This window comes from Pogoniulus pusillus, chromosome 20, assembly GCF_015220805.1.
Source record: "Pogoniulus pusillus isolate bPogPus1 chromosome 20, bPogPus1.pri, whole genome shotgun sequence".
Lineage (NCBI taxonomy): Eukaryota > Metazoa > Chordata > Aves > Piciformes > Lybiidae > Pogoniulus > Pogoniulus pusillus.
In genome coordinates this window covers 23,148,246-23,159,247 of record NC_087283.1, presented here as the reverse complement: position 1 = coordinate 23,159,247, position 11,002 = coordinate 23,148,246, and the positions used below count along the sequence as shown (strand labels likewise).

The 11,002-nt window shown below is 60.4% G+C and overlaps 1 protein-coding gene across 1 annotated transcript; it reads right to left on the bottom strand.

The window, feature by feature from the left end:
* Positions 1 to 508: 508 nt before the first annotated feature.
* On the bottom strand, positions 509 to 8,892 carry LCAT (lecithin-cholesterol acyltransferase). Its single transcript, XM_064160683.1, has 6 exons — positions 8,670 to 8,892; positions 5,998 to 6,154; positions 5,485 to 5,600; positions 3,874 to 3,969; positions 2,978 to 3,202; positions 509 to 1,631 (listed from the first exon to the last, which is right to left on the bottom strand). The coding sequence occupies exons 1-6, from the start codon at positions 8,815 to 8,817 to the stop codon at positions 1,009 to 1,011; spliced, it is 1,365 nt and encodes a 454-aa protein (XP_064016753.1). The 5' UTR covers positions 8,818 to 8,892; the 3' UTR covers positions 509 to 1,008.
* Between the last annotated feature and the right edge of the window lie 2,110 nt (positions 8,893 to 11,002).

The following is an 11,002-nucleotide window of genomic DNA, read 5'->3' as shown; positions in this document are numbered from 1 at the left end:
CTGTCACCCTGCTCGTGTCACCAACCCCAGCATTTTCACCCCAGCATGTTGCCAACTCAGTCTGCTTCACCCACCCCGGCTGCGTCACCTGTCCCAGTGGCACTGCCAACCCCACTGGATTCACCGGTCCCAGCTGCATTATGAGCCCCAGTGGCATTGCTGCTCTAGTTCCATCACCAGCCTCAGCTGCTTTGCCATCCCTGGCTGTGGCGCTGACCCTGGCTGCATCACTCGGCCCAGCTGCATCAGCAGCCTCCTTTATGCCACAAGCCCCAGCTGCATTGCCAACCCAATTGCACCACCACCCCTGGTCACATCATCAGCAATGGTCACATTGCCAGTCACCATCTCCAGTCTCGTGGTCACTCAGGTTGCTTTGCCAACCCCACTCATATTGTCAGCCTCAGCTGTCTCACCAAGCATGTGGTTTTTCCCAGATGCCCAGCTCCTGGGTGCCAGGTTAGGCCTGTTGCCACCTCACTGTGCCAGGACTGGGTAGGCTAGCTGCTTGGAAGCAAAGTGTGTTTATTATCTGGTAACTCTGCTGCTGTCCAGTGGCTTTCACCAGGAAGCCTTGCTCACCACCCGCATGATGGTGGCTACCAGTGAAGCTCTTGCACAGCCCCACCTGCCATGCCACCCCTGTGCCACCCTGGTGCCACCCCAGCAAGTGGGAGCCTGCACTGGCTATGTGGGCTGTGCCACACTTGGTGGGCTCCACAGCCTCTCGGGTGTCTGAAGGTGGCTTAGCTAATAAGGAGGGCTCGTGGGGATGCCGTGATTGATAATGGTGCTGTTAATGAGCCGGTAACGTGGTGAACGACCCACCCGCCGGTTGGATGTCACTCCTGAAAGAGAAGCCAGGCATTGTGGAGGTCGGTGCCAGCCCATCCACCCGAGCTCTTGGTCTTACTCCTTCTCCTTCCAAACTCAGCTCCGAGTCCTTTGCTCCCCTGCACGGCAGCTTGTGGTGGCTGCCAGCACGGCGGGAAGCAGGTCTCAGGCCTTTCAGTTCTTCTCAGGCTCCTTAAGAACCTGCAGCCCGGGTCGGGTCTTCCCTCCTTTCCCTGGCTCCGGGCTGGGTCTCCCCTGCCCTGGCTCGCCTGGCTCCCGTGAGCTCCCCAGCAGGATGTCGTTGATGGAGCTGAGCGTCAGGTTGCTGAAGACCATGTTAAGGTGGTCGACGCCTCGCAGCTCCTGGACGTGCACCCTCTGCCTCTGCTGGCCGCGCCAGCGCTTGCACAGCTCCAGGCTGCGGGTGCTGACCGTGTTGTCCCCATCGCCGTAGATCATGTCCACGGGGTCCTCATAGGGGAAATGCTCATCGTAGATGTAGGTCTCCACGGTGGGGTGGCCTGTGCCGTAGAGGCAGTACGTGTCCACCCCGGGAGGAGGCAAGTCCTTCAGCAAGTCCTTCATGTCCTCCCACATGTACCAACCGTCCTCCAGGTTGACGTCGGTGAAGAAGCGTCGGTAGTCCCGGTACGTGTAGTTGTAGGAGGGCGTGGAGATAAAAACGTGGGTCTCTGGCCAGGCCAGGCTGGTTGGGAACATCCAGGGGCTGGTGGTGGTCATGCGCTGCTCTTCACGCAGCTTGATGTTGGACATGAGTGGGATGCCCTGGTTGTCCCCTGCAGGACACAGGAGGGTTCATCAGAGACAGTGCTGCCGATGCTGGACCCTCACAAAGGGTGCCCCTTAGGTGGCTGTGCTGGGGTCAGCCCACCCAGCAGTGGCACTCACAGCTGTCCCCTGGCTGGGCTGTGGTTCCAGCTCAGATCTCGCCTGCTTCCCCTGCTTGCCCATGACCATATGTCCCCTCCTCACCATTCCAGAGAGCTCTCCCAAACTCTTCTCCTCAGCATCACATCTCTAGCTGCTGCCAGGGACTGAGCGTAGCTCTAGGACATGTGATGACCTTCACAGACCCCTTAACTGTCCATCCTCCATCTCTTCCACCACCATGTCCAGGATGTGTGACGAACTCAGCCCTGGACTTTCCCTGGCATCTCCATGCCTGTCTGGGGGGACAGCAGTGAGCTGAGCCCAGGGAGAGTGCTGACCGCGGGTGGCCAGCTGCATGTCTGCTGCAAGCCCTCGCATGGTTGGTGTGTTTGGAGTTCTAAGACCGTGCAATGACCTCAGATAACCTCTCTGGCTGATGTGGCACCAAAGCCCTCAGGGTGATGCAAGGGGCCAGATGTCAAAATCTTCAAGCACATGATTTTTAATGCCACCACTTCGCACAGGCTCAGCTTGTGACCTGTAGCTGTTCTGGGCTCTCGGTGTTGGGTAAGTGATTGTGGCTTTCTGGGCTGCCAGGAGACTGAGGAGGAACTGGCCAAGGGAGAGGAAACCCTGAAGATCTCCAAGCTTACGGGGGATGGGCTCTGAGATGCGGGGAGATGCTAGCAGGGGATGGGGGAGAGTCTGAGTGTCCCTTGAGTGACCTCCATGTCTTCTGCTGCAGAGCTGATACACGGTCTGCAGCAAAACAGCAGCAAGCTGAGTCCTGCATGGATGGAGGAGGTGGAGGTGCCTGGAGAGGTGGTGGGAAGAGGATGAGCTCGTCCTGGACAGCTCCTCTAGCTGGTGGATGGATATTTTGGTTTCCAGGAGCACCCCTAGGCCAGCAGCTGACCCTGTGTTTGGTGCAGGCTGTCCATTGAGATCTGGCATGGTGGGCAGGGGCTGGCCAGGCAGCAGAAAGACCCTTGTGCAGTTTTCTGGGAACCTCCTTCCAACTCCAGCCATGGAAACCAAAGCAAGCTGCAGAGCACAGCCTGGCAGGCAGGAACTCTTCTGTGCTTTCTGCAGCACAGGTGCAGCAGCAGCAGCAAAGCACCTCCACAAACTTCTCTGCCAGCTGCCCCTCACGTCTTCCACCACCCTGCCCTCTCCCTGCCCACCACCACCCTCCCATTTCTGCAGGAGGGAGAGAAAACAAAGAGCAGGCTTCATGTGAGGAGTCACCCACCAGATGCCAGGACACGCAGGGGCTTTACAGCTCCTCCCCAGGGGGCACCCAGGGAGATGAAGCCCCCAATGTAGTGATCCTTCCAAGCCTGGGGCTGCTGCAGCAGGAAGTAGAGGACGTTGAGGTTCCCCATGCTGTGCGCTATGAGGAACACAGGTCTCTGGTACTCGTCGTGCATCTCCTCCACCAGGGCCTTCAGCTTCTGGAAGTACTCAGGCTGCTCCTCTGTGAACAAGAGGAACATCAGCTCTGGGAGACCTCACACAGAATGACAGAAAGGTAGGGGCTGGAAGTGAGCTCTAGAGGGCATCCAGTCCAACCCCTCTGCTGTGGCAGGGGCACCTGGGGGAAGGGCACACAGGAACATATGCAGGGGAGTCTTGAAGCTCTGCAGAGCAGGAGACTCCACAACCTCTCTGGGCAGCCTGCTCCAGGTCTCCAGCTCCCTCACACCAAACAACTTTCTCCTCATGCTGAGGCAGAACCTCCTGGGTCCCAGCTCATACGTCTTGGTCCTTGTCTGGCTACTGGGCACCCCCCAAAGAGCCTGGCACCTTCATCCTGGCACCCACCCCTCAGATATTTACAGGTATTTACAGGTCCCCCTCTCGGCCTTCTCCTCTCCACTAACCAGCTCCAGGGCTCTCAGCCTTTCTCTGTAGCAGAGATGTTTCAGGCCCTTCATCACCCTCATGGTCCCAAGGGTCCCAGGGCTGACTCTATGGCTATGGGCACAGCAGACACAAATGGCACCACACATGCGAGCACTGCCAATAGCCAAGCGCCCACCACCATGGGCACCCATCCCCGTCCAGAGGCTCCTCCACACCGGATGTCTCACCCAGCCCACGGCAGCCATCCTGCAGGGGTGGCCTGGCCACAAACCCCAGACTTACGGGGCCCAACCCTCCAGTCGTAGGGGGCAGCCCGAACCGTCTGGTCCCTCACATAGCCGTTGTTCACCAGGTTCTGCACCAGGGTGTGCAGGTAACCTGCGGGCACAGAGAAGAGAGGCAGTGAGGTGAAGGGAAGGAGGTGAACTCGTTTCACAGCACCCCCTCCAGAGCTAGGGGGGGCTTTTTAAAGCATAGCTTTAGCCTGTTTGCAAGGGATGAGTACAAAGGCTTTGTTGGCAGCTTGTCAGCAGCCACAGGACTGCACCTGCTTCGCAGAGACACCTCCATAAATATTTGTGATTGGCAGTGCAGGATTGGACCCTTCCTTCCCTCTGCTCTGGGCTTCCCTGTCTTCTCCTGTCAGCCTTGTTCCACTCTGGGCCTGGCCACAGCCACAATGTTCTTTGATCAGCCCTGCAGCTTGCTGGCTGCAGCTGGAGGTGGCAGCTCCATGCAGCACAAGTGCAGGGAGGTCAGGGTTGAGGTGGTCCCTGCTGGCACTGGCAGGGCCAAGGTAGAATCATAGAATCAGTCAGGGCTGGAAGGGACCACAAGGAGCAGGCAGTGCCAACCCCTGCCATGCCCAGGGACACCCTACCCTAGAGCAGGCTGCACACAGCCTCAGCCAGCCTGGCCTCAAACACCTCCAGCCATGGGGCCTCAACCCCCTCCCTGGGCAACCCATTCCAGCCTCTCACCACTCTCCTGCTCAGCAACTTCCTCCTCACCTCCAGCTTCACTCTCCCCACCTCCACCTTTGCTCCATTCCCCCCACTCCTGACACTCCCTCACAGCCTCAAAAGTCCCTCCCCAGCTTTTCTGGAGCCCCCTTCAGATGCTGCAAGGCCACCAGAAGGTCCCCTGGGAGCCTCCTCTGCTGCAGCCTGCACAGCCCCAACTCTTTCAGGCTGTGCTCACAGCAGAGCTGCTGCAGCCTCTGAGCATCCTCCTGGCCCTTCTCTGGACACTCTCCAGCATCTCCACAGCCCTCTTGTGCCAGGGCCTCCAGCACTGGATGCAGGACTCCAGGTGGGGTCTCAGCAGAGCAGAGCAGAGGGGCAGAATCCCCTCCCTGGCCCTGCTGCCCACACTGCTGCTGCTGCAGCCCAGGCTCTGCTTGGCTCTCTGGGCTGCAAGTGCACACTGCTGGCTCCTGCTGAGCTTCTCCTCCAGCAGCACCCCCAAGTCCCTCTCCTCAGGGCTGCTCGGCAGCCTGGCACTGCCCAGCCTGGATTTGTGCTTGGGGTTGCCTCGATCCAGCTGCAAGACCTTGCACTTGGTATTGAGCTTGGCTTGTGCCCACCTCTGCAGCCTGCCCAGGTGCCTCTGGCTGGCATCCCTGCCCTGCAGCCTGTCTGCTGCAGCACACAGCTTGGTGTGGGCAGCAAACTTGCCGAGGCCGCACTCAGTGCCTCTGTCCATGGCACGCACAAAGATGTGGAACAAGATTGGTGCCAGGACTGATCCCTGAGGGACTCTGCTTGGCACTGGCCTGCACTTGGACACGGAGCCATTGACAGCCAGATCCTTCAGCCCCAGGTGTGCAGAGCTGGTGCCTGCTGAGGTCACCTCTGCAAGGAGCAGCACCCCCCACGGCTCCCCTCCTCTCACCTGCCAGCTTGCTCTGATCCAGGTACTCCACAGAGTAGGTCTTCCCGAAGCCGGGCACGCGGATGTGCACCCCCGGGGCGTTGGACATCTTCCGAGAGGTTCTGTTGTACACCACCCTGTGGGCACAGCGTGGCAACACAGCCATGGCCCGGGGGCACGGCTTGGACCTGCGTGTTTTCAGGTCCTGTGTGGATGGGCAGGCGGACTGGTGCCAAGCCAGCTGCTCTCCTGGCACCTTAGGGCAGGAGGCTCTGAAGGAGCGAGCTGTGGCAGCTGCCTCCGCCTGTGGCCTTGGGCAGGGTGGCAGCGTTTCCAGCGGGAGCTGAGGCTGGGCGGGTTGGGCAGGAGAGCATGGCAGGGCCGTGGGGAAGGGACGGGCACTGGGAGCGGAGGCAGGCAGCTGCGTTTCCAAACAGGGCCGCGGGTTCCCCTCGTGGCCGGAGGGAAGGAGCAGCGAGGGAGATCCCCGGGAGGTCCTTGCCCCCGGGGAGCTCCCGGCGGGGGGAGTGGTACCTGGTGTTATCGATCCAACAGTCCACTCCCACTGGCAGGAAGGTGTTGAGGTTGAGCCAGATGGTGAAGTAGTCCTCCGTTTTGCGGTAGCACATCCAGTTCACCACGTCTGGCTTGTCCAGCTTGGCTTCCAGCTGGTTCCCGAGGCACCCCGGCACTGGGGGCACCACCGAGGGAGAGCAGAGCCAGCTATGGACCCCATACCCTGGCCCACCGCTTGCCCTGGCACCCCAAGCAGGGGCTTCCCAGCCAGGGACCTGCTGCAGCAGCAGCCCTGGAGAACAGCCTGCTCCGTGGAGGAGTGAGTGTGTTCAGAGCCAGGACACAGGATGAGCAGGAAAGCAGCATCCTGAGGAATCCCCAAGCTACCTGTGCCATGGGGTGACCCCCCCGAGGACTGCCACCCTCATCCCAAAGCTGCCAATCCCCACTGACATGAAGCAACCCAGATTATTCCTCCTTTCCTGGCTGGGTTTCCACCCTGCTCTCCTTAATGCAGCCTTGTGCTACCTGGGGCTTCCCAGCACCTTGTGCAGGGCAAGCAAGTCCAGCCTGGGCTCCTGTGATGGATGGTGACCATCAGTGAGGCACTGCTCTGCCTCTGGAGCTGGATGTGGTTCCCAGCAGGGATGGGACACCTACTCCAGTGCCATCCCCACAGATGTGCCGGTGCTGGCAACAGACACTGGGGAGAGCATTCCCAGCTGCTGTGCAGGAGTTGAGAGCTGGCTCCTGGGGCCAGTGCTGACCCCCTGATGGTGAGGACAGGAGGTGAAGGGACTGCAGGGGACAGTGGCTGTGAGCCTGGTGCGATGGGAGCACTGGGTGATGCACACTCTGAGCCCATCAGGTCTAAGAACTGGCACAGCTGGGGATGGCTTTGATGCTGCTGCAGCCCCTGTCTGCTGTGTGCCACATATCAGATGCTTCCCCAAGGACGTCATCAGCTGCTTTATGGCCTGAAATCCCTATAGATGCCCACCCTGTGTTGTGGTTATGGGACCTCACAGGTGTGATAAGGTGGGAGCAGCTCTGCCTGGAACAGGGGCTGAAGGGTGCAGGTGAGGAGCAGCTCTGACCCGAGGGCAGTGTGCCCCATTTCCCTCGGTCCCCATCAGTCTCAAGTGCCTCTGCTCCCCAGCACCTGTGGGCATGTGTGTTCTGGGGAGCTACAGTGCTGTTCCTGCCATGGGCTGGGAGGACAGCCTGGCCTGGAAATGCTCTGCCCCCATCCCATACAGCCTGGCAGAAGCATGGACAAGAGGTGCAGGGTCATGGCTGCAGCCTCTGAAAGCCTCATCCCAAGTGAGAGGCAAAGGAGATGCAGCAGTTGGCATCCTTCAACCTGCTCCACAGCTCCCTCACCTCTGTGGCATCTCCTGAGGAATACAAGGAGGGTCTAATCCTGCCCTCAAAGCACCTATCTGGGGATGAGGCCATCCAGTGGATGCTGGTGTAGAAAAGCCCAAGTATGGAGTGGGCAGAGAGGACCTCCTCAGCCAGCGAGAGGGGCAGGACCATAAGAGAGAGAGCCAGCCCCTGCCGTGGCACCCAGCCCTGAGCCCTGCTTGCCTTTCCAGAGAACATTGGGTAATGATTAAGGGACCTGCCGTGAGGGCAGGGGGGTTATCGGCACTCCCAAGGGCACCGGGGGTGCTGGAACACCCAGCCCAGGGGGATGGGCTACACATGGATGCTGAATGGCTCATGGGGCAACCGGACCCAGCTGGGAGTGGGGCAGGGGAAGACGATGGCACCGAGAGATGCTTTAACCAGCACCAGCAAGCTGAGAAGAGGAACCTGGTTGTGGTCACTCAGGTCTGCTGGCTGCCAGCATGGACAAGCAAAACCTGCCTCTGGACACCATTCCCTGCTCTCTGGTGGCTGAGAGGGAGTGGAGAGGTCAGCCCTCGGCAGGGGAAGTTCTGCTGCTTCTCTTCCCTTTTTCAAGGGGAAACTTCCCTTGATTCAAAGGAAAAGAAGAAAAAAATCCAAACGTGATCAGCAAAGCCACAGCTCAAGTCCCCACTGATGGCATGGGGCAAAGGAAGGCAGAGCCATGCAGGAAGGAGGTACCAGCTGGAGGCTGCTGCCCCTACCTCCGCCTCCCTGCAGTGACGTCCCAGCGTCTCCTTTCACCCCCCCCGAGTACTCCTGCCAAGGGCTCGCTCTCCTCTGCGCCATTCCCCAGGCAGGGTGGGCACAGGGTGGGGTGCAGCAGCAGAGGGTAGAGGGTAATTTAGCCATGGCCAGGCAGTGGTGGGCGCTGGGGATCGGTGGGTGCTAGATGATGGCTCTGCCCCTGTGGCAGGTGAGGGGGTGCTGCAGTCCCTGTTCCTCTGCCAGCAGAAGCCCTCCAGCGAGCCCTAAACCACCCTCTGGGACAGCTGTGAGATATTAGAATCCCATCTGCTTTCTGGGGTGCCCAGCTCGTTCCTCCAGCTCTGGTCAGCTGCAGCTGGGCATTGCCAACCCTTCATCTCCAGCCATGGCAGACAGACCCAGGAGCCATGCTTTGCCCACCCCTTTGGTGGCTCCAGCTTCAGACTGCAAAGGGCCACTGCAGCCAAGAGCCACCCAGCTGCCATCAGCGTGGCACCCCAACCTCTTCCCCAGCTCCTGGGCGGCTGTGAGGGTGGCCACCCATACCCACCCCGCCGAGCTGACCTTACCGAGTACCACGGGTGGTGTGCTGTTGGTCGGGGGAGCTTCTGGGGTGGTGGTGGGTGGAAAGAGGACGTTGAAGAGCCAGAACTGGGCCGTGGGCTGCAGGAGCAGCGACAGCGTCAGCAGCGCGAGCCTGGCACCGCTGCTGCCCATGGCAAGCTCGCCCGGTCCCTCCGGACCTCTCCAAGCAAAACAGCCTTCAGTGGTGGCTTCTTGACGCAGGTCCAGCCAAGAGGCACAGGGGAGGGAAGAGCCGAAGGGGCTGGCCGTGGTGGGGAGGAGGGACTGGGAGGGAGGAAGGACTCGCCTTGCGGACATGCCATGCCCTGCCAAGGCAGCTCAGCGGTGCCCAGCGGCTCTCTGTGCCAGTGGAGCGGGCACTTAATTTAGCAGCCTCGGCGTCCCTCGGCTGTGCGCTGGGGTTGGGGTCGCCCCCTGCACCCCTCCACTGGGGTAACCCCTGGGGCTGCCCACAGCTGCCGGTTCCCTGCCTGGGGAGCACAGCTCCTCTCCCCTCCTCCAGCCCTCGGAGGGCAGGCACTGCTGACAGGGCCAGGGGGACCCCAAACCTCTGAGAGAAGACACTGGGACTGGGACAAGCAAGGAAACATCTGAATAGCCCCTTGTGCCACATTTGCCAGTGCCACCCTGGATGCTGCCACTGCCCTGCCCCCTGCCCAGGCTGCTGCACTCGGCCCCCAGGACCCTGCCGCTCTCAGCCACTGAGACCCATTCCAGGTCCCCGTGGGCACCGCCCTCAGCTGAAGGGAGCTCCTGAAGCCCCCCTCGTGCAGGAGCAGAGCTCCAGGTGTTTCTGCCAGCACTGGGGACCCTCGGGGACACGCAGGGTCACCAGCAGGGCGACCCAGGCTGGCAGCGCCTGGAGAGGCATGTGCTAGGGGAGGATGGGTGCATTGGGGAAGAGGTGAATGGTGGTGAGTCATGGTAATGGAGAGGGGCCCAGCTGCTCAAGGGCTCGACCCAGGCTTCCCAGTGTGCTCCAGTGGGACACTGGGCTGGTGGGCAGCAGTGCTAAGCAGTGCTCAGTTTCACCTGGAGTGTGGCCTTGGAAGGTGCAAAGCCTTCCCACCCAGCATCTTCCCCAGAGCTGAGCTCTGAGGCAGGAGGCTGACACCCCCCACCTGCTCTCACTCGGTGTCCAAGGAGGCTTCACTTCCAGCTTGGCCAGGACAGGAGGAAAGAGCTGCAGCAGGGTGGGATGGCTTCAGAGACCTCACACTTGGCTATGGCAGGGGACATGTCTGCTTCCTCCCACAGAAGAGCAAAGCAGGTTGGGGCTGGTGGACGCTGGTGGATGGGCTGTGCTGGCAGGGTGGGTTCCTTGAGGAGCAGAAGGGAGGACTTCCTCTTCTCCAGACCCTTCTGGACTGGGCTGGGTCACAGGGTGGGTTCCCTGAGGAGCAGTTATCCATCTGAAACCGGTCAAGTAAATGCCTAGGCTGTGGTGACTGTTTAAGGTGACGTTGATGCACCACATCAGTCTAGGGAGAACAATTGGTCTGCGGCTTTGTGGGCTGAAGTTGATTACTTTGAGTAAACAGTGCTAGGGGCTAGAGCCTTGAAACGGAGCCCTGAGATTGCTGGTGCCTGGTTTGTGCTGGAAATCCCCACCAGAGGAAAACAAAAGGCTGCTAGAGAACACCAAGGAGATCAGGATCTATCAGCCAGCCCTGACGATGTAAAACTGTTGCAGTGTCTGTTCCTCAGGAGAACGTGAGCATTTACAAGAGGGTTTAATCTTCTACAGACCTCTCCTAGCTGGGCTGGGCCACGTTGGGCTGCTGAGAAGGCTTCCCCTTGGAGCAGAGGGGCCCCACAACCATTTAGAGGTGGCCACTGCACAGTCACAGCCATGAGAGGAGGACTCCTTGGGAGTGTAGGGGGGAGCACTGGGGTTTTACAGGCACCCTATGGCTCCTGCACACCCTCCTCATGGGCACATCCCTGTGGCACTGGTATTTTCCCAGGGAACATCCCTCTGCCAGAGTCAGGCCCTGGTGGGAGGCCAGGAACTGGGTTCTGAGCCCAGCGCGTGTGGCTGAGCCAGCTGAGGAGCTGCAGATGGATTTAGAGATGCCTCCAGGAAGAGAAACCTGCATCTCCTTCCCTCCAGCGACCCCAGCCTTGCCTGAGGAAGAGGTACCAGGGCAGGGGGGGATCCTGGAGGTGCTTCTCCTCCAGGGAGGGTGCCCTCTGCTGTGGGGTGGTGTGGGGGAGGAAAAGGTCAAAGTGAGCCCCCGTGGGTATCCCGTGGGTGTGGCAGTGAGGTGAGGTCCTCATGGTCTGTCCAGAGCATCCTCCCAGGCCCCCAGTATAA

Bases quoted from the DNA above. Each gene is read 5' to 3' on its own strand.
- LCAT (XM_064160683.1), bottom strand. From the start codon at position 8,817: ATGGGCAGCAGCGGTGCCAGGCTCGCGCTGCTGACGCTGTCGCTGCTC. The intron at 5,601-5,997 runs GTACCACTCCCC...CTGTGCCCACAG, and splicing joins TGTTGGATCGATAACACCAG to GGTGGTGTACAACAGAACCT. The intron at 3,970-5,484 runs GTGAGAGGAGGG...CTGTGCCCGCAG, and splicing joins GGATCAGAGCAAGCTGGCAG to GTTACCTGCACACCCTGGTG.